Here is a 20,733-nt window from a genome sequence, read left to right as displayed (position 1 = left end):
CGGAGGCGGCCTAGCTGCAGAGGGCACTCCATGGGATCCTAGAACTCTCGGTTGCGGGGTTTGACAACATACCCTTGTAATCGGTAGCTTGCCCGCACTAAGCTGCGTGGGGTTCGATGAGAGGCTGCCCTCGGGCTATCTAGCAGGCAACGATGGGGTTGGGTTGTGGTTTGTCTGTTCCTAGCGCTCTGGTTTGGTCTTTTGGTCCACCAGAAAAGAGAGGGGAAAATGAGAAGAGAAATTCTGTCTACTGATATCTAACTAGGTATGTAAGGTATGTAGATAGGTAAGGTAGGTAATTAGAACCTAGGTTTGCCAAATAGCCAGCCATGCTCGGCGCTCACAAACTTCACAGCCTGCCGAGGCTGCAAGCAAATCTCCAAATAGTTACACGTTAGTTTTGCGTCAACATTGCACCATGACTCCCGGATACTACCTAAAAAGAAAAACGCCGACCATGCATCGATAAACACACGCACAAAATCCATGCCGATCATTGCAGCAAAGCAACCAGATCCAAACGTTTGCATGCCGGTGTCCATTAACCTTCAAGCCCTCAGCCACCCACCGCCTATTAACCGAAAATCTTCAAGAACCCCCAGATGCCGAGGCCGCTTAACACGGGAATTGTCAAATTGTCATCCAACCCAAACACGTCGACCAACTCGCTGGTCGCGGCGACCAACCCCGACCAAACGCTCATGATGGCGAGAGCCAGCCCACCCGAGACGGCAGCCTGAGCCGGAGTTAGTCCGACCGCCTCTGATATGGTTTGCGGCAAGCTAAGCGTGCCGGTGAACATGAACGCCTCGTCTCCGGGGAAAGGGCCCATTGTCGGGACCAACCAGCCCCAGAACCATGCCGCAGTGCCGACTCCGACGAGGAACGCAGCCAGAGATCCGGCGAGGGACTTGCCTCGGCGAATGCGAGGGGTGAAGCGCCCATATAGCCTGCCGAACGTGCTCGCGGCCGTGTCGCACCAGCTGAGGAGCAGTGTGCCCACAACGCCAACGTCTTTAGGGAAGAAGAACAGTACAGTCCAGGCCCCGAGGAGATAGAAGATGACGCCGTTGTAGCCCGAGAACTCGCTCTCGCGCATCAGAGCACCTAGAACCTTGACGTAAAAGCGGTTGAATGGCGCATAGTGATGGCGCGCCACGTCCACGACCGCGATGGGGATAAGGGCCCCGAGAAGGTAGGGACACACCGCTAGGGTCTGCGTGCCAGAGAGATAGAGCCACACGACAAAGAAGCCGATGGACACGTGCAGCGCTTTCCTTGGAACCTCGTGCTTGTGCACGAACGTCCGCCAGTGCCTGTGGATGGGGATAAGGCCCAGCGGACTCGGGCTGCGACTAAAGTCCCTCCAGCTCCAGCCAGAGTATATGGATGGGGTAGGCGGCACGAGGTGGCCGTTGGCCGACTTTTCGGGGATGTGACCGTTTGAGGGCGATACGGTGGCGGGTGCCGCTGCATGGCCATTTGCACTCTTTTTGTTGGTAGACGGCTTCGCTGACGCCAACCTACCCACCTTCCGTGTGTCGATGGGGCTTCGGCTCCGGGTCCGGGCCCGTTGGAGCTCCGGACTTTCATCCTCGTCCAGATCCTCCTCAACAGGATGCGGTGTAGTCAAACGCCTCCTCGCTGCCGACCTCGTCACAGGGCCAAAATATGCCTCGCGGGCCGCCGCATCCGTCTCGGACGGTGTCGGGCTGGGGGATATGACGCGCGGCGTCGCCGGCACGATGGGTTTCCCCCGGACTGACATGATGTAGGGAAACGGTGGAAGCGCCGGCAGGGTGATGGCGCCGGCGAGCGCCCGCTGGAGATCGTAGAATCGCGGAGGCCAAAATGCCGAGCGGAGATGTTTATCTTTTCGAGATTCTCGCGTCAGGGTCGCGGTTAAGGCGGCGCCGACGCTATAGTCGGGTTGGTGGTATCGCAAAAAGACGGCGGCGTGTTGAGCGATCGGATCCAGCGTGAAGAGTCGTGATGCGGTGGAGTGATAGAACTCCACCGATCATGGCTGACTGAGGGGGACGCAGGCCTCTTGACGGTTTGAAAGGGCGGCGGTGGTCACAGGAAGGTCTCAGGCGGCCAACATCAATGTACCTGTCTATTGGTGGCAGGGCTTTGATGGTTGTGGGCGGGCGGGCTTCTTCTGGCAATCGGGCTGGCTTTGAGGGTGGGTGTTACGAGAAAGCCCTGTTAGGCCTGGGCGGGACGAGGATTTTTCGACGCTTCGGCTGGTGCGGATGACGAAAGTTGCAGGGGGGGGCGGGGAGGCAGTCGGGCAGACACCTCACTCTCCGGCCCCTGTAATCGCATGTGACGGGCCCAAGAGGCCAGGCGATGATAGATGCCTGTCTCTGGCAATACTGTAGAATCGTCGAAAGAAAGAATCCATACCTTAAAACTCCAAGCAAAGCCCACGATGCATTCATATGAGGTATGAGCCGATGATCTTGACCTTACAGATTCTAAAAATATGCAGTCTTGTTTGTTGGCCAAGGTTTAGTGGGCGTGGGAAGTAGCCGTTCACCACGGCCAAGCTAGTGAACGGAATAAGGCCAACTTAGGCCAACAACAACCCACTCCTGTGACCCACCTGTCTCAAGCTGTTTATCGCCATGGACATGAACACCGCCCTGGTAAGGTAGCGGTGGCACGGAGTATACGGGACACTTTATGTAACCATGGTCCTATGCGTGATACCTTTGTATTCGTACTGGTCTCTCCGTAAAGTCAAGAGCGCGAAAAAAGCTCAAGCAGAGCAGTTGCAGGCGAGGCAGATTTGTTGTTTTCCGCTTCGAGTCACACCACTCTGAGCAAGGCGAAAACCCCGAATCCCGTAGAAAGTAACTACATGTACGAGTACGTATTGATTAGCGCAGTGGCTCGGTTTCTTCGGAGGCTGCTTCGAGGCATCGCTTCTACGGATCCCTGAGGTCTATCGATAAGCCGATAAGATAAGGGCCAAATAATTCCCAGGATTTTTTGTTTCGTCTTGATCATCCCGCCTTGTCCCACCGCGCAGAGGCTCGAACCAGAACCAGACAGAGCCTTCAGCCCACAGCAGCATCATGGCGCCAGATCAGTCACGCGCCAAGAAGGCTCCGAGATCATGGGATGCTCTGACCCCGAGCCTTGCGCAATGGATTCTCGATTATCTGTCGTCAATGGGCTTCGAGCAGCCCACGCCCGTGCAGAAATCATGCCTCGAAATCTTCCGCGGCAACAAAGATGTGGTTGTGGAAGCAGTCACTGGCAGCGGCAAAACCCTTGCGTTTCTGATTCCTGTTGTTGAGGTAAAAAGTCGCTTCTCGACAAGGCGATGAACACTTTTGCTAACTTATCTGCCTCTCTGAAGCGAATCTTGCGAGGCGCCGAGCCGTCGAAGCGACACCACGTCCAGGGCATCATAATCTCGCCCACCCGTGAACTCGCGACGCAAATCTACAATGTCCTTCTCTCTCTCATCAAATTCCATGCGCCGTCTAGCGAGATGCTGTCATTTGCCGAGGCGGACGAAAAGCGACCCGAGACGGCGCATCCGGTCGTTGTCCCTCAACTGTTGGTCGGTGGTACGACGAAAGCTGCCGAGGACCTGAGCACATTTCTACGCCTGTCGCCGAACCTCCTCATTGCCACCCCCGGAAGGCTGGCCGAGCTTTTGTCTAGCCCCTACGTCAAGGCCCCTGCGTCATCGTTTGAGGTTCTGGTCATGGACGAAGCCGACCGCTTGCTAGACCTCGGTTTCTCCCAAGAGCTCACCAGAATCCTTGGCTATCTCCCAAAGCAGCGCCGTACCGGTCTGTTCAGCGCATCGCTGAGCGAAGCCGTTGAGAAGCTCATTCTCGTTGGAATGCTGTATCCCCACAAGATCACGGTCCGGGTCAGGAGCTTGAAGGACGGCGGGATCATCCAGGAGAGAAAGACTCCCATGTCGCTACAAATGTCGTACATCGTGGCCCCGGCGAGCAAGAAGCTGCCAGCTTTATGCCAGCTTTTGGAGAAGCTCGAGCCGCGCCCTGCGCGGTCCATCATCTTCTTCTCGACTTGCTATGCTGTAAAGTACTTCACCCGAGTTCTACAAGCCATTCTCCCCCCTGGGTTCTCCATCGCATCGTTGCATGGAAAGCTAGAGCCACAAGTCCGCGAGAAGAATTTCGAGCGTTTTGTGAACGCAACCTCGCCCACCATTCTCCTCACAACAGACATCGCAGCGCGAGGCCTCGACATCCCTCAGGTGGATCTCGTAGTGCAGCACGACCCCCCCACCGACACCAAAGTATTCATCCACAGATGCGGGCGTGCCGGACGCGCCGGGCGCCGAGGGCTCGCGGTCGTCATGCTACAGGAGGGGCGGGAGGAGGAGTACGTTCAGCTGCTAGAGGTGCGCATGACGCCCATTGCGCCGCTCGACAAGCCGCTGATCGACGTATCAGACGAGGAAGCCGACCAAGTGTCGGCCAAACTGCGCGCGCAAGCGCGGGCCGACCGGGAAATATTCCAGCTGGCGCAACGTGCCTTCGTCAGCTGGGCGCGCAGCTACCTCGAGCACCAGGCCAGCTCCATCTTCCGCATCACCGACCTCGACTGGCGCGACCTGGCCAAGGGCTGGGGGCTGCTCGAGCTGCCCAAGATGCCCGAGCTGCGGTCGCTCGACGTCGACCGGTCGCTCGGCCTGGGCATCGAGACCGAGGCGGTCGCGTTCCGCGATAAGGTCCGCGAGAAGAAGCGGCAGGAGGAGCTGGTCGAGTGGAAGGCCGCCAAGGCGAAGCGCCTCGCCGACCCGGACGCGGCGGCGGCGGCGGCGGAGAAGGTGCAGAAGCGCAAGAGCAACGATGCCTGGAGCGCCAAGCACGACCAGGAAGACGTCAAAGTGGCGAGGCGCGAGAAGAAGCGCCGGAAGCGCGAGGCAGAGCGGTTCAGCCAGATGACGGACAAGGAGAAGGAGGAGCAGAAGAAGCTGGATGCCTTGATTGGGGAGGTGAGGAAGCAGACCAAGGCCAAGGAGGCGGCGGCGAAGGAGGAGGAAGAAGAATTTGAGGGGTTTGGCGAGTAGGTTAAAAAGGAGAAATCAAGAAGGGAGATGGGAGGAAGATGGGAAATGAGAGTTGATGATTTTTACCCCATTATACCCCTTTTTGTCTGCTGGGAGAGAGAATATTAAGTCGGCATGAGAAATAAGCTGGAACATTAGTTAAAATGCAACAATTTGGAGACAAATACATGTTCGTTATTGCCTCGTAATCTCAGTACCATTGTCAGAAACAAAACGAACGTTGGTATCATAAACGAAACGACCTAGCAGCTAATTGAAAGGAAAACGAAATAACAAACAAAAGTGGTATCCCTGGTTAAACAACTTGTCCCATCCGGTATTTCATATCGATCATCCTTCGTCCGAAACCTAGGCCCCCTTTGTTTTGTTTCGATCCCAAGGTTTCCCTCCTTTCCATTTCATCCCATTCCATCCCCCCTTCACTCTTGCGTTGAAGGGTGGGGTAGTCCTGATCGTAACCATAATGTACATACTTCAAGTTTTCAGATTCAATGCAACCAAAAACATTTGGTAAAGCGGGCGGGTTATTAGTGTTGTGTTGGTTAGGAGTAGAAAACAACTCTCCAGAAATTAGTCGTTGATAGGTGAAATTTGCGTCGTGTCAGCTTCCTTGGCGGCGCCTACGTCTCACGTCATGGAAGGACAGAATCAGATGTTCTCAATGACATGAGCGTTGATGGCCTGCTGGAAGCCCGAGTCCGCCCCGTTAAAGTCGCCAAAAACATTCTTACTGCTGTTGCTACCTTCGGCTTCGGGGTGGGCCAGCGCCGCATCGAATTGCGATGCCGACGGCATGGTCTGGTTGGCGGCCGGCAGGAAGATGACCTTGCTGTTGGCCGTCTTGGCCATGGCCTGCATCGCCTCGAGATATCGGATCTGCATGGCCGGCGCCGACGACAGGATGTCTGCGGCCTGCCGCATCAGCTTGGCAGCCTCGACCTAGTATCGTCAGTTAGCAATTTTGATTCGAGATTGGAGAGTGGAGCGAGTTGGACATGCCTCGGCCCTTGCAGCGATAACCTTGCTCTCTCCGATACGCTTGCTCTGCGCCGCCATGGACAGCGACTCCTGCAGTTCCGTGCTGAAAATGATGTCCTTGATGAGCATGCTCTCGACGGCTACGCCCCAGCCAGCCGCGACGGGTTCGATTATCTCGCCAATGCTACGTGCGACTTCCTCGCGGCGTTCAATGACGTCCTGCAGAACGCGCGCGCCGATGACGTGACGAAGAGTAGTTTGCGTCCGCTCGATCAGAGCCTGTCGGACGTTGGTGATACCGAAGGCGGCCTTATGAGGAGAGATGATGTGGTAGTAGATGACGGACGTGAGATTGATGTTGACGTTGTCCTTGGTCATGCAGACCTGCTTGGGAACCTCGACAATCTGGATCTTGACGTCGACCTGTATCATTTTCTCGCTGAGGGGATTGATTTTGACGAGGCCTGGATCCACGGCCCTGTAGAACTTGCCGAACTTCGTCACCAATCCAACGTTTCCTTGGCTGACTTTCTTGAAGGGGTTCGGGCAGCAGATGCAGCAGGGGACGGCACCGCAGGTTCCAACGACAGCCCCGAGTGCATTAACTATAGGAGGCGCGCAAATTCAGCACGAGTAACAGAGAAGATGGGATGGAGAGCGTACTCATTGAGCCATACCAGCCATGAGCGCCAGCATTTTCGTCTCCAACGATGCTGGCATAGCTCTTCTGGAGATCTTCAGGCTTCGGGGGTTCTACTGTCATGGGGACCTGGGGGCGGAAGCCACCGCCGCCATTGAGAATGGGGTCGGTGCTCTTGCCCTTGGATGAAGCGTTGTCGCTCGAGGCCATTTTGTGAGTCTTAGCGATGTTTCGGACACGATCGGGATATTGCGGCAGGCAGTTGATATGGGAGATGCTGTATTGGTGCGCTATTCGGATGAAAACTGATGGTGTCTGACGATTTAACACGTGGGAAGCAGGATTGGAAAGACGGGTGTGGTGGTCTGACAGAGGGGCGGCTAGCGGTTGAATATATACGTTTCTGAAACCAGGAGTCGGTAGTCTGTAGGTAAGGTCGGTGTGTAGGGGAAGCTTGAGGTGTCGATGGTCATGCTGCGGCGCCCAAGCTCCCTAGCACCCCGCTGCCAAGAGATGTGATGTGGGTGCAAGGTTGACCTGGAACCTAAGGTGCAGGGGCAAGTGTGCCCAGTGCGGGGAATGCGACCCCATTCTAGGGACCGAAGTCTCCATCCATCTTGTCTGCCCAAGGCACACTGGGAATTACACCGGGATGAACTCGAAGCTCTCATCCACCCGACTTGAACGAGCTTATTTCCGTCTTTCTATCCGTTTCAAGAACTCTTTACGGAATACGGAATCCCAAAATCGTACGTATGACCTCAAGAGCTCCCTTTGAAATCGCTGTGCTGTGTCGCAAAAAGGCTCATGTTCAATTTCCCAAGACTCGAAACCCTAACCAACCCGAGATTTCAACCCGATTTCGAGCGATCGACGATGCTGACGGCTGGCCCGCCTTCTCCATACAAACGCCTTAGGAACCTAGAGTGGTAGTGACGAAAGGGAATACCTACAGTACATACGCCAGGACAGGACGGGAATATTCGGGTCGATTCCTCGATACCCGCTCGCCACAGGATTGTCTTCGGCCTGATAGCCTGTCTAGCCACGAGGTGAACATGCCACCTTCTCTTCCTGTGAACATGAGCTATTTAGTTACTCATTGACATCTCTTGGATGGCAATGGAACCGGGCAACGGCTTGTGCAGCCCCATTCGTTTTTTATTTGGCTAACTACCTACCCATCCACCTATCGTGTATCCCGGGCTGATTTTGGCAGCGTCGTATTGCAGCAAGTACTTCGACTCGAGATTTTGCCATGTTATCCCGTCGTCTATGTGCTCAGGAATCACGGCACAGCCAGGAATGGCCAAAGCACCAGATGGGCACTTTGGCCAGCTATTCCACCCGAAGTTCTGTGCAACAACCCAACGCCCAACATGGAGTGTTCTCTTTTGGGATTTGGGGGACCACCCACCACCAGCAAGCAAACCTTGTGACCGTGGCATAGCCACAAACTAATCCTCTTCGGCGCCTCTCATTCGACAATCCCACGCGGAACCACCTTCAAGACCAACCGGACCCCTCTGCAACAAACCTTGAACGGGAACTTTGCAAGTTGCTGTCTTTGCTTCGGTGGACAAAGAACAAGGAGAAAACCGCTCATACTTTGTCTGACCGAGGTCTTCCATCTTGCACCAAGCCGCGTCACAAGGTGGCAAGCTGTTGTGGAGCCTTGGATCGGCCTTTTCCAGAACAATTCCTTCCCCGCGCCCCAGTTTAAGTTCTGCAGAGTTCCTACTTACACCTCCTCCGGGGTAATACATGTTAGTGTGGGAAGGTGGCAAAGTTAGTGATTAGCGAGATTTCCCTGGAAGATACTAATAGTAACCAACGTACCAAGCTAACATGTATTTCCCCGGTGGATGTTTACATGCCATGAGCCGCCCCAGGATCGGCCTGCCAAGCTCCCAAGGCAGCTGCCAGGCTGACTTTGAATGGACTTCAACCCCCACAATCAATGCGTACCCGGGTTCGGATTCGGCCAGATTCTTCTGCGCGTATTTACCTGCTTACTGAAAGGCTTCAAGACCTTCCTGCCGTTGGGGTTGGCGCGAATGTCACGGTGCTGACCACACTGCCCGCCCGCCAAGATGCCGTCGGTGTGTTTGTGATCAAGCGGGATGTGCAATACTGAGCGGCGGAGGCTTGGTTCACGAGACGCAAACGAGGTCTACCCGGTTGAATCCGATTTTCATTATTTGGCCCCTTGGGATATGACCCTGCCTGCTTCGTCTCTTTTGGCCCCAGGGCTAACTATTCTCGCTCCTATTGCAATGCCTACATCTCCCGAGTGCATCTATCTGACCAATTGTTTATCCAGTCATGGCACCCGAGAGAACAGACGGGGCTCTGAGCAGGGCTTTCTTCCACTCTCGCACGCCCGTGTTGGCGGGATATATTTGCAGCCAGCACCTTGATGACGACCAAGTTGAGACTGCATGCCAGGATGGGATGCAACTTCCTCTCCTGGTGTGACTGAAGGCTGTACCCAACACTGGCAGATGAGTGAGGCTCTCCCCCCAAGCCCTCGACAACTCTGCCCTGCATGTCCTACCTGCAATCTCATGCACAACACAACTGTAAGCGGCCAACCAACATGATACAGAAGCACCGTGTTGGAATTCTGTAGCGCGTGATTTTCGAGGTGGTATGCCTTGAGGGACTCGGTTTCCAGTATCCCGTGCTTGCTCTCCTTCCTGGACATATTGCCGGGCTCAGGACGACAGTGGGTCAAGAATCAACTCTATATCCCCGCTGATTTGCCCTTTCTTAGGCACTCTGGGGCTTTCGCAGCCTCATCTTGTAGGGCGTTTCAAAGGGTGGGCCTCCGTGTTGAAGACGTATTCGTCCAGGCTAATGAGGTCAGGGGGGGAAAAGATTAGGTAAAAATACTTCAGGGTCTCTGCCATCCAGAAGCTCTATATCATTGCAAAGAACAAATTAGCCACAGCCCGGCCATCAACGACACGAGTTAAGGGGGATGCACCTCCATGTTATCCAGTTTCGTGGTGTTACCGCGCTCGACCGTGACGTCCTCGATGGCCGAATTCGCGTGTTCTGTCGATGTCGCGTTCTGGATGGCGAGGAACATGTCCCAGGCCATTTCCTGGTACTCGGCCTTGCCCGTCATGCGGTACATGAGGAAGACGCTCTCGATGGCCTCGGGGCGCAACAGGTAGCGCGGGTCTCGCGCATTGGTAAACCCCTTGGGCAGGCCAGGTGGCTGGTCCTCGCGGCCGGCCTGGCTCTTCCACCTGTCCTCGTCCCACTCGCAGCCCTCCGTCGCCGACGGACACGCGACCATGCCGAAGATCTCGGGCATCACCCCCGTGGGGAACGCCTTGTACGCCCACGCGCATCCCCGCGCCAGCTTCTCGCCGATCTCGACGTGCTCCTCGATCCCGAATAGCTTGCCCCCGAGTCCGAACATGCCCCCCGCGAAGCAGCCCAGGTGCTGTCCGACGGCGAACAGCTCGGCGACGCCGCCCCCGCCGTTATCCCTGCGCACGTGCACGTCGCCCGAGAACAGCACATCGGCGCCGTCGGGCAGCATGGGCCGGAAGAGCAGGTGCTCCTTTACGGTGGCCATGGCGCTGCGGTACATGGCCTCGTAGGCCGGGTCGTGGCCGCCGACGAGTGACGCCATCTTGGGCAGGTACTCGTACAGCGAGTCGGAGAGCGCGCCCAGCGTGAAGTCGCGGCCGCGGTCGGCCGCCTCGCCGGCTAGGTCTAGCAGCGTCGGCCACATGCCCGGCAGCTGCGTGGCGTCCTGTGTGCGCGCTAGGAACGCCTTGACCCGGTCCACGGCGTCAAAGTACTTGGGGTTGCCCGTCAGCTGCGACAGCCGCGTGAACTCGAGCGCCAGCGTGCTCGCCGCCGCCGCCGGGTCCGCCGTCCCGGCCTGCTGCGTGCCTTCTTTGGCCTGCGCGAAGTCGAGCCACTTTAAGGTTTCTCTGCGGTCAGCAAGCCGCTTATCTGGTAGTTTTTGGGGTGTAGGACGAAAGCACAGTCAAGATCATGCGAGAGAAGCAGTAGCAGGGAGGGAAACGTCCCAGCCACCTCCAGGCGCCCCTAGGTCACGCTCGCTCTCGCCAAACGGCCTATCTTGACCCGAAACAAGGTGGAGGGGGGTATCGTAGACTTACAAATGGAGGCAGGCGATTCGGCGTATCAAACACGGCATAGAGCATGTCGCCGAGCTCGATGGCCTTGAGGAGGAGGACACGCTCGCCGCTCAGGTCGTAGGCGCTGAGCATGCCGCCGAGGTGGCGGATGGTAGTCTCGAAGACGTTGATAGACGCGACCGAGGGCTGGCCAAAGTCGAGCGCGCCAACAACGGGCAGCGCAGCATCGAAGTCGTCCCACAGCCCCATGATCAGCAGCGTGTCGAGCGAGTCGACCAGGGTCGCCGCCCAGCCGCCGAAGGAGTTCCGGCCCTCGAGGCTGACGGGTGCCAGCTCGTCGTACCGCCACGCGTGCTCCTTGTAGCTGTCCCAGCACCGCACAAACGCCGCGCGCACCACCCGCCGCCGCGACGCCGACACGATGGTGCCCGGCAGGTGCGGCGCGTACGCGCTCGGCGGGAACGACAACTGCACCTGCCGCTGCCGCAGCGGCGGGCCCGGCGGCAGCCGCGCCATGTCCGCCTCGGCCACCGGGTGCCGCGGCGTGAAGTCGCGCGCCCAGTCGTAGCTGCTCTCGACGAAGAGCGCCGCGTCGTGGTCGAGGTTCGTCCGCGCGCCCCCGCCCCGGACGTAGCCCGTTGTCCGGAGCCCCGTCCATAGTCCGCTGTAGCCGGTCCTGTAGCGGATGTAGACGACGACTAGCAGCGCCGCCGCGACCAGCCCCAGCCGCGACTGCAGCCCGCGTCGGAAGAGCTGCGGCAGCATTGTAGTGTGTGCACGGGATCTAAACCCCGTCTCGGCCCGCGGCCCTTCCTCGCTCGCTGCTGTGGCCTCGGGCCTTCGTCACGGGCCGTGCAGCTAGGCCTGTGTCTATGTCCTCTGCGGTTCCCAGCAAGCTCGGATTCCAAGACTCGAAGCCTTTCGCCCCTTTATTCCGTCTTCTGGTGTAAGTGTGAGTGTTGGCGTGTAAATACTTGTGAGGGGGTCTCCTTGAAGTCCGTCTTGTCCCAAGCTGCAACCAACTTTCAGCAGTATTTTTTCTCACTTCACTGCTGCAAGAATTAAACAAGCAAACATACTGAATGTTTGCATGTTTTCGTCTGGTCCTGGCAGGCGTTCGTACTTTTATTCGTTGTTGCTGTTTCTCTCCCCCGGCTGCGCGGGCCTACCAAGGCCGCGGCCCGAGGATCACCAACATGATACATCGAAACCTGCATGCTCACCCAACGTTTCACTTTCTCGAGGTGGTGGCGGCGGCGGCGGCGGCGCGGCACAACCGGCAAGGCTGTGCCGCGCGATCATCGTCGTCGTGCCACTGCATTCCATGTTGCTTGCCGTGGAGCCGCAGATTTGTTTATTTCCTGTTAGGTCTCGGAATGTGGGAGAAATACTCGTGAAGAGTCTTTTCCTTGGGCGTGGGACTGTTTCGAGGCGAGGCGTTGCCGCTCGAAGCGGTCATGCTGTCAGAATGGGGATTTGTTGGGGTGTTGTTCTTGGTGAAGTGAGTATTTCATTTCGACTTTTATAGGGCAATGGTTACATCGTCTGAAAGCCTTCGGTCCATTCCTCTTGAGCCACGGGAAGAAAGCATTCACAGTAAATGCCAATGGAGAAGGTTTCTGTTTTGGTGTTTTACATCTTCATGTGGGAACAGGCGGTTCGATACCCGCAATACCGCCATCCACTTCCGTCAACAAACATGGAAACAGAATCCACCAGCGTCAGTGATTTAGTGGTAAAATCCATCGTTGCCATCGATGGGCCCGCGCTTGATTTGCGGCTGACGTAATTCTTTTGCTTTTCTTTTTTGTTTCTTGCTCTGCTCTTGCTTTAACTGGCGAGGGAGCGCTGTCTCGCTAGGTTGTGATTCACAACGTCCCGTCATTCCGATTCCTTCCCGAGGGGGAGGCAGTCCCAATTGGCCGGTTCTCCCCCACACCACACCACACCCCCCCTGAAGCGAGCCCCAACGCGGCGGGGGTTTCCTGAAAATCTCCGGGCCGTTGCGCTAAAACAAAACCGAACAGGGGTTCGTCCCGTGGTGGTGGTAGTGTGGTGCCATTCGTTTCTCAAGGGCATCGATTCACGTGTTAATGTCTGCGCTACGCTGAGTAGGTAACTAATTGACGGGGAGCTCAAAAATGCCGTGGAATCTGCGCTGTGTTCTTTGTCTTCTATTTTTCTTTCTTTTTTCGCTTCTGCGAGTAGTAGCCAGCCAGGTCAGTGAGTGTGCCGTTGGTGAAACGAGTTTCGAGTTCTGGGTCGGCGTGGCGGGGCCTGAGCTGTCATCCGTCAGATGTTAGCATTATTCGAGATTGTGTACGACCTAAGTGGTGTTTTTTGTGCATTACTTGTACACGAGCTGGTCACTGCCGTTGACAAGAATGTTGCGGGCAAGACGCTGACACGAGATTTTGGTATTCTTGAGGATGGGCTGCCTTATAGACTGCTTGTTTGTTCATTCATCATTTACAATAACTACCTATCTACCTGTAGTCTATCTTACCACGCAATGTCAGAATGTAGCCCTTCCGATAATTGATCACAAGACTTGTATGGTATATTTCCGTGAATGGTAGTACCAGTCGCGCATCTGAAAGCATCGGAATTGTGGACGTCTAAACTCGGCCAATATTTTGGACTCGAGCCAAGTGTTGTCATCCCCTTATATTTAAATCTTCCTCTATTGTAACTATTTGCCGAACAATCCTTCAACCTGCCGGTAAAGAATCGCATATATCACTTCCATATGTCTATCAATAACCTAGCGGGGATCCCAATCTAGCGGACCCTTTTTGTCTAAGTTAGCGATGATACATACTATTAAAGCATGGCGGCTCACGTTACGTTGTCTGTCAATTTGTACGCATTTGGCTCTTGGTAGTGATGATTCCTCATTTATGAAACTACGCCAACTGTTTTCCCTGTCGGAGCAAAGCATCTATATACAGGAAGAGACAGAAACCCGAACCGCAAAAGGCAATGCCATGCGCATAAAAACACCGAATTCATTTCCCTAGCCCAAAGCAAAGCAAAATGCACCTCTCCCCTCATCGAACAGATGAAGCCCGGTCTCGTCTAGTGCACCATCGATTTCCCAATCTCGCTCTCCCAGCCCTTAGCGCGCTCGAACCCGTTCGTCTGCGTCTGGTAGTCCATAAATGCCTGGTAGACCTCCTCCTGCGAGTTGAGGACAAACGGGCCGTACTGGACGACCTTTTGGTCGAGCGGCGTGCCGGCGATGAGCACGAAGCGGGCGCTCTTCTCGGCGCCGGCGTCGACCTCGGCGTACACGACGTCGCCGGCGGGCTCGAACACGACGTTGTTGAACTGCTCAACGGCGGTCTGGTTGCTGGCCTCGCCGAACAGCGCCTGGCCTTCGAGCACGTACGCGAAGGCGTTCCAGCCGGCCGGCAGCGGCTGCGCGACCTTGCCGCCGGGTTGTACCGTCACGTCGAGGATCCACACGGGCGTGTACGCCAGGTCCTTGACGCTGTCGATGCCGTGGCTCTGCCCGCTGATGACCTTGACGTGCACTTTGTTGTCGTCGACGTCGACCGACGGGATCTCGTCGGCGCGTAGGTCGCGGTACCGCGGCTCGCACATCTTGAGCCGCGTCGGCAGGTCGACCCACAGCTGCAGGCCGACGTTGGCCGAGCCATCCGTGTTCTGCGCCGGCATCTCGGCGTGCATGATGCCGCGCCCGGCCGTCATGAACTGCAGGTCACCGGGCCCGATGGTGCCCTTGTTCCCGGCAAAGTCCTCGTGGTCGACGGCGCCCTCGAGCAGGTACGTTATGGTCTCCTGGCCTCGGTGCGGGTGGTCGGGGAACCCCGCGCCCGGCTTGACGCTGAAGTGGTCGAGCATCAAGAAGGGCGAGAAGTTGCGCAGCTGCGGCGTGCCGACGGAGCGGCGCACGCGGGCGCCCGCGCCCTCGGCTTGCTCGACGGCCAGAAAGACCTTGCGGATGGCGCGCGCGACGGACATGTTGGTGGCGTAGAGGAAGGTGTCGGGTGGCAGGTCGAGTTTGTAGGACTGCAGCAGATGCTCAGGAACTGGGTCTGTAGTAGTCGTATGCGCTTCTGCTTGCGTTTCCTTCAGTGTGTTTCTGTCGAGGATGGTGTCGAGTAGTTGCGATATCGAGGAGCTGCATGCGACGAGGTCGAGAATGTGGTCGCAGAACAGGAAGATGGAGCAGAGTCCGACGATGACGGCGATGGTAAACGATGCAAAAGATCTCATCTCAGGGAGGGGACGAGCAAAGCTAGAACTACTTATGGAGAAACGAAAATAGAAAAGAGGGAAAAAGAGAAGGGCCCGTCAAAACACTAGAAATATCGTGAATGTTCCCGCCATCCTTGTCTGCCCCCCTTGACCAATGCTCCTTCAGCAACGCTCTCTCCAATTGCGATGTGTCGCAAAGCATTTGCCCCTCATTACTAAACTGCCGCGACCCTTGTCCGCACAGCTTGCTCCTTGATCGGGCTAGCGCAATCTGCTTACGTCAAGGTCGGTAATCGAAAGCCTTCGTTAGCTCGCTCCCAAGCTGGAGGGCGAGCAGGCCGAGCTCCGCCGAACGGCGGGGATCGCGGGGTCATTTGAAGTGCTGATTGATGGCTGATTCATAGAGCAGCCTTCACCTACACACAGGAGGCTTGGTAACTTGCTGAAAATAATCAAATAACCAAGCTATCCATTCCCTTGCGATCATTTGGTCATCCCTTGGAATTGGAATGTTCCAATTTTGTTGTGAGGCTTGAACACCTGCTTCTGGTATGGTGTGGCCTGCGTGTCGCAATGACTCGCCCGCACCCGCCTGCGTCCTGCATGTCTCGCTCCCTCTACGCCGGGCCCTGGCATTCGACTCAAGTGGCACTAGGCTGGTAGCACAAGCCGTCAACGGTCAAGGAAAAGCCATTAATTTTTTTCCAAAATCTATCCCAATCTAACAACCACTCAAAGTTACTTACAGAGTAGGTAACAATACCATGTCCAAGTAATACATATTTGAACGAAACAACAGTTCGAAAACCAGAGCTTAAACCCACCCGTCACCGGCGAACCAAGGGAAGGGGAAAAAAATAAAAGGCGAAAAAATTACCAGGAACAATGAGGAGGTCGAGGAAATTCGAGAAAAGAAAATACATGAGGCAGGCATGTTTGTCGCATGTCCTCTCTTTCCCCCCCTAGGTACACCAGCTAGAACTCGTTTCCCCCTTCCTCCCGGGCCGAGCTTGCGGTTCACTCGACCCAGCATTATTCCCCGACTGGAAGGGATCGCGTCTAGGGTATCGACAATGAAAACTCCAGGTGCCATAAAGGCCATAAAGGAAAGCCGCAAGTGAGACAATAATGACCCGCCCGACATCCCGGTATACTTGAGTGTGTGCGTGTGATTGGCGGCGCGGTGGGGGCTAGTTGTTGGTCCTCTCCTCGGTGCTCTGCTTGACCTCCTTGGCCTTGCCACCGAAAAAGTTGCTGAGGGTGATGTAGGCGTCCGTGGTGAGGATGAGCGCCGTGGTGATTGCCGCCTTGCCGTACGTCACCAAGTTGTTGTCGCTCTGGACGCTCTTGCACTCGGTCTGGTACGTGCTGACCACGTGGTCCTTACCGATTTGGCCAACGCGATACGGGAAACCGGCAATGGTCTTGACGTCGCTGTAGATGTCCTGTGTCGGCTTCTTCAGGATAGGGAACTTCTCGTCCACCTTGGACAGGGTCCTGTCGCCGAGGTCGTCGGCTTTCTTAATGTACGGGGCGACATATTGCAGAGGCCGCGAGAACCAAGGGAGGACGGGAGCGGCAAAGGTGCGGTAGACCTTGTCGCCAAGCTCTAGCGACCGCTTGCCGATAGGGTTTGCCTTGAACTGGTTGATGCTGTCATTGACGACGGGATAAGCGAGGATGTGCTATAGCGCTGAGGTCAGCATGGGGCTCCAGGATGCCAGGAAGGAAGCCATCGACAGGCGAGGCTGTGGGCAGCTTACGTCGACGGCAGCCGAGTGAGGCACGTCCCCGTTGACCTGCTGCTGAGGCATCTTTTTTGTCTGGTGAGGCATGTTAGATGCATTCATTACTACTGAGAATGAGAATGCGGAGGAACTTGGAGCGGCGAACCTTGGATTATGTACCAAGAGAAATGCGCTTGGCGTCGGGGAGAGCGAGGATAGCCGATAAGTCAAGTGCCGAAATCTCTCTTAGGCAAGTGTGTCACGAACCGAGTGCGAAAGGGACGTGAGAGGGCGGTAGCTTGGTGATGATTCAGGTCAGAGTGGGATATGAGCACACTATACTGGTCAGACTGCGAGGTGGAATGTGAAAGGTCATGTGGAATGGGAATGCATCTGTGGAAGAGCCGGGCGAAACCTTAAAGGAATCAACCCCTCCTCAGGTCAAGGGGAGGTCCCACCTCGACGCCACGCCCAAGGTACACTACGATCCGGATTTTCACGTGCTTGCCAGAGTGAGCCGCGCATGCTGCCTGCATCCGGCCAACCAGCGCGCTGTACCAACAAACCCGTTTACGGCAGAATCACAGCAGGGCCACGATAAAGGTGAACCTCCCTCCCTTGGCCGGCTACGGGCCTGCCTGCGACGGAGGTGCTTTGCGAAGGTGGGGTGCTTGGGCGCGGGTGGGTTTGCCGGGCGTGACGAACCTGACGCCACGGCCACTAAACACCCCCAATGGCCCCTGTAGGCTTGATAAGAAATGGTGCTGCGGATCCAGAACCCCCTGTTAACCTGTCAGACACGGCCCGGGCTGGGAAACGGGCCAGCATGTGAAAGCGCCAAGCAGCCCGTGCTTCTGAAACCCAGCTCTCCGGATCTCTGATCGCCGGGATCAACACACCAGCAAACCTCGCCATCGGAATCCATCCCTCGGACCCAGATTGTCCCAAGACATCTCTAAGAGAAGGGGAAGAAGTATAACATAACGAAAGGACTAGTTGCTCTATGTCTAAGTTGACCAATTCTCTAACTACGGCTGCCAATTGCCTCGGGTGGATCGCTACCAAAGCTTGGAGACTATTTACAGTCTTGTCGTCGCCCTCAGCCCTCGCCATCTATTTATGTTTCTTGAAGTTTGCCAACAAAACAACCTTGCGTAAGCTCCGTCCCACAGCCTTCTAAGTCGAAGTCCGGTGCTTTTTGGCCTTGGTATCCTTGTCGGTCGGTGGCGCTTCTAGTCTCTGCATAAACGAGATCGAGTATGTCGCTTGATGTGAAGCTCGCAATGTCGTGATCCCAGCGCCGAACCAAACCGTTCTCTAGAATTGTTTGATATATGGTGACAATAGTAACCTCTGTGCACCATACTCCCGACAGTGGACTGTCTCGGGCCAGGTTGGTTGAGTATTGTGGTGAATAGGCGCGAATATCCTCCATAAATCACCTGGAGTTGCTCCCTCTCGAGTTACTTGCTCTAGAACCTGAGGTTGACTTGACGATTCTTGCTCTAGTCCTGGAGGTATAATATAGCTTGCCTCACCCAGTGCTGATGGCGACCATTCTTGCTCGTGGTCGCCGCATTTCCACGGCATCTTCAGCTTGTTCCCGACTGTCGCATCCGGGACCGACTGCAAACCATTGCCTTTGAATGTAGCCCAAAGGAAGCACCGCAATGGACTAAACTCCGTCCATAGAACTGGGAGGCATGGACTGGACGGGGCGACTTGGTTTGCCGCGACCGATCCGTAGAGGAGCCCGTATCTGACCGTCGCTTGCATTTCAAAGGTGGGGATCCCTCTCAATGCATCGATCCCGTGGTATACGGGAAGAGCTCGCCGTGGTATACGGGGAGAGCTCGAAACGAAAAGTGTGAGGGATCGGCACCTCTTTCATACGAGTTGGCAAGCTGTTCCATTGCCCTTGTTGTTGGGTTGCCATTCCAAGCTTCGAGAATCGTCGACCCTTCGAGTTCAAGTTGGATGACCGAGCATGGTTCGGTATCGGTGGATGGCTGTTTGATAGCTGTTCCGTACGGGATCCGAACGCCATTGCTGATGGCCCTTCGACAGGGGGACGGCTCTCTTCATGGCTGGGTTGATTGGTGCGTTGCTGCTCGCTAGCTGGGGTATCTAGGCCTGCTTGCTCTGGGCGGAATGGGACTGCCTGGGTAGCAGCCTCTTCAGCCCAATAGGCAATGCCATTAATGACGTCGAGCATTGCCTCCCTTGCTGGGCGCAACCTAATGAACTTGTCGGCCAAACCGTGGATGCCGACCGACTCATCAAAGGCCTGGGTCTTGGACCGAATATGCTCAGACGCGCTACTCGAAAGAATATCTTTCATAGAGAGAAGGAAGTCATCGATGGATCTCGACGGTAGGTCTAGATTGGTGCTTGTCGAAACATCCATCGGCATGCCCTAGGTGATGACGTTAACGATCCCAAAGCCGCCACTCCGGTCGATATTCTGGATGTAATCTGCAATAGTCCGTGTAAAAAATGGTGCTGCATGGGAGGCAGCGACTGTGTATCTTCTAGAGATGAAGCTATCGTCCATTGTTGCTGGCGGCGTGGGCAGGTCTACGGTAAAGTTGAAGAAAGGGAAGGAAATTTTGAGCCGGGCATGTAATGGAAGACATCACGACTGTGGACCACTGAGCCTCTTGGTCCAATCCAAAACCAACGCATAGTTCAAAGATCCTCGGTACGCCTTATCTCAGTAAACTCAGGCGTCTTTTCTAGGCAGGAGCTTCCAGCGAGCGCCAAACCAAACCCTTTGCCTATTCGACAATCGGTGCTGACTTTGAAGCCCTAGCCGACTTTCGAGGGCTAGGCACGCTTGCCTGACGAAGAAGCTGGATTGGCCAAGTATTTCGTACCTAAAGACAAGACTCGATACAGCCGGCGACTCATAATTACGAGTAGCGAATAAGCAAGAAGTGGCAAGTCCAGGATGGGCTAGAAGCCTTCTTTATAGACGACACTCGAGCGAGAGAAAATGTACCCTTCCGTCGAATTTTCGATACCCCATTCCACGCGCGTGAGGCTTAACGGCTTACCAGAATGTGTAAAACTTCTCTCATCGAAGTCACAATGACAACCTCGTGTCTCGCTGGATTCTTGGATGTCCTAGTGGACGAAGACAGATATAAGATACCTTGGACATTTGGCTCAGTCTGGTTGGCTCCAAATACCCACATGTGGAAATCTAGCTTTTGCTTCACGAGGCATCGAAAATTAGGTTTCATTAGCTCGCTGCAGTCTTAGGTAACTCGGCGTAACGCTATTGCGGCTTGGCTTGGGTGCGATTTTGTTTTATGACAAGACGGAAAGACGAATCCTCGGCCCTGTTGTCATGGAGCCTCGGTCTTTCCATCATGCCAATTCTCTCACTACGCAGAAAGGCGTTGGCTGCCGGGTTCAGATAGGCCCAGGTGGCGAATGGACAGGACAAGTCGCATTGTCGGACAAAGAAATGGCATGCTTCTGAATTTTTGCAGTCGAAAAGATTTTGTTCCTCGGCTTCACAGGCAGAGAATGTGAAAGGGCCCATTTCTTTTCGAAGTCGATCAGCGTCACAGTTGCAGTTTCCCTCTCGGCGATGGTCCCATATTCCGATTTTGATACGAGTGGTCGCCTTTTGAGAAGGAGAAATGATGCATCGTCAATGATTCTGAAGACCGTGTCGTTTCGCGTCCCGGGTGCTCCGAAAAGGAACCCCCCCCGGTCCCCCCTCTCGAAGGACCCCCGCGAGACACACATGCAAGAAGTTCAATGGTCCCTCAGCCGACGGAAGCCCTGGTTCGGAAGACGGCTCACCATGAGGTGGCCCCACTACTTTGACGGAAGCAAGCCCTGTAATGGAGCTCTCTAGATCGACAGGGGTCCCGCCCACTTTCACATGCCAGACTGATAACCTTCATTGGCCAAACATTCCCCCTCCATGCAACTTGGGTGCAGTCTGGGCAATCA

The 20,733-nt window shown here is 55.6% G+C and overlaps 8 protein-coding genes across 8 annotated transcripts; 2 read left to right on the top strand and 6 right to left on the bottom strand.

The window, feature by feature from the left end:
- Window positions 1–574: 574 nt before the first annotated feature.
- B0T26DRAFT_655886 (uncharacterized protein) lies at window positions 575–1,768 on the bottom strand (the record flags this gene model as incomplete). The annotated part of the gene is made up of 1 exon (XM_060438663.1): window positions 575–1,768. The coding sequence occupies one exon, from the start codon at window positions 1,766–1,768 to the stop codon at window positions 575–577; it is 1,194 nt and encodes a 397-aa protein (XP_060292017.1).
- A 1,205-nt stretch (window positions 1,769–2,973) lies between these two features.
- On the top strand, window positions 2,974–5,401 carry B0T26DRAFT_479665 (P-loop containing nucleoside triphosphate hydrolase protein). Its single transcript, XM_060435260.1, has 3 exons — window positions 2,974–3,308; window positions 3,371–4,777; window positions 4,841–5,401. Exons 1-3 carry the CDS (start codon window positions 3,084–3,086, stop codon window positions 5,066–5,068), a joined length of 1,860 nt encoding a protein of 619 aa, XP_060292016.1. The 5' UTR covers window positions 2,974–3,083; the 3' UTR covers window positions 5,069–5,401.
- B0T26DRAFT_479626 (stomatin-like protein) lies at window positions 5,393–6,981 on the bottom strand. The gene is made up of 3 exons (XM_060435259.1): window positions 6,710–6,981; window positions 6,068–6,651; window positions 5,393–6,007 (listed from the first exon to the last, which is right to left on the bottom strand). Exons 1-3 carry the CDS (start codon window positions 6,894–6,896, stop codon window positions 5,717–5,719), a joined length of 1,062 nt encoding a protein of 353 aa, XP_060292015.1. The 5' UTR covers window positions 6,897–6,981; the 3' UTR covers window positions 5,393–5,716.
- A 1,570-nt stretch (window positions 6,982–8,551) lies between these two features.
- B0T26DRAFT_728602 (uncharacterized protein) lies at window positions 8,552–9,269 on the bottom strand. The gene is made up of 2 exons (XM_060442907.1): window positions 9,010–9,269; window positions 8,552–8,857 (listed from the first exon to the last, which is right to left on the bottom strand). The coding sequence occupies exons 1-2, from the start codon at window positions 9,234–9,236 to the stop codon at window positions 8,644–8,646; spliced, it is 441 nt and encodes a 146-aa protein (XP_060292014.1). The 5' UTR covers window positions 9,237–9,269; the 3' UTR covers window positions 8,552–8,643.
- Window positions 9,270–9,484: 215 nt separating this feature from the next.
- On the bottom strand, window positions 9,485–11,329 carry B0T26DRAFT_744018 (glycoside hydrolase; the record flags this gene model as incomplete). Its single annotated transcript, XM_060444346.1, has 3 exons — window positions 9,485–9,607; window positions 9,676–10,629; window positions 10,835–11,329. 3 exons carry the CDS (start codon window positions 11,327–11,329, stop codon window positions 9,485–9,487), a joined length of 1,572 nt encoding a protein of 523 aa, XP_060292013.1.
- A 414-nt stretch (window positions 11,330–11,743) lies between these two features.
- B0T26DRAFT_479591 (uncharacterized protein) lies at window positions 11,744–12,518 on the top strand. Its single transcript, XM_060435258.1, has one exon. It carries the CDS (start codon window positions 11,904–11,906, stop codon window positions 12,339–12,341), a length of 438 nt encoding a protein of 145 aa, XP_060292012.1. The 5' UTR covers window positions 11,744–11,903; the 3' UTR covers window positions 12,342–12,518.
- A 1,170-nt stretch (window positions 12,519–13,688) lies between these two features.
- On the bottom strand, window positions 13,689–15,336 carry B0T26DRAFT_728574 (putative pirin). The gene has a single exon (XM_060442906.1). The coding sequence runs from the start codon at window positions 15,053–15,055 to the stop codon at window positions 13,892–13,894; it is 1,164 nt and encodes a 387-aa protein (XP_060292011.1). The 5' UTR covers window positions 15,056–15,336; the 3' UTR covers window positions 13,689–13,891.
- Window positions 15,337–16,192: 856 nt separating this feature from the next.
- B0T26DRAFT_479584 (uncharacterized protein) lies at window positions 16,193–17,025 on the bottom strand. Its single transcript, XM_060435257.1, has 3 exons — window positions 16,931–17,025; window positions 16,801–16,869; window positions 16,193–16,722 (listed from the first exon to the last, which is right to left on the bottom strand). Exons 2-3 carry the CDS (start codon window positions 16,849–16,851, stop codon window positions 16,228–16,230), a joined length of 546 nt encoding a protein of 181 aa, XP_060292010.1. The 5' UTR covers window positions 16,852–16,869; window positions 16,931–17,025; the 3' UTR covers window positions 16,193–16,227.
- Between the last annotated feature and the right edge of the window lie 3,708 nt (window positions 17,026–20,733).

Source organism: Lasiosphaeria miniovina, assembly GCF_030549165.1.
Source record: "Lasiosphaeria miniovina strain SMH2392-1A chromosome Unknown B0T26scaffold_7, whole genome shotgun sequence".
Taxonomy (NCBI): Eukaryota; Fungi; Ascomycota; class Sordariomycetes; order Sordariales; family Lasiosphaeriaceae; genus Lasiosphaeria; species Lasiosphaeria miniovina.
Note: the sequence above shows the minus strand (reverse complement) of the source record. Positions and strands in the feature narration are given on the sequence as shown.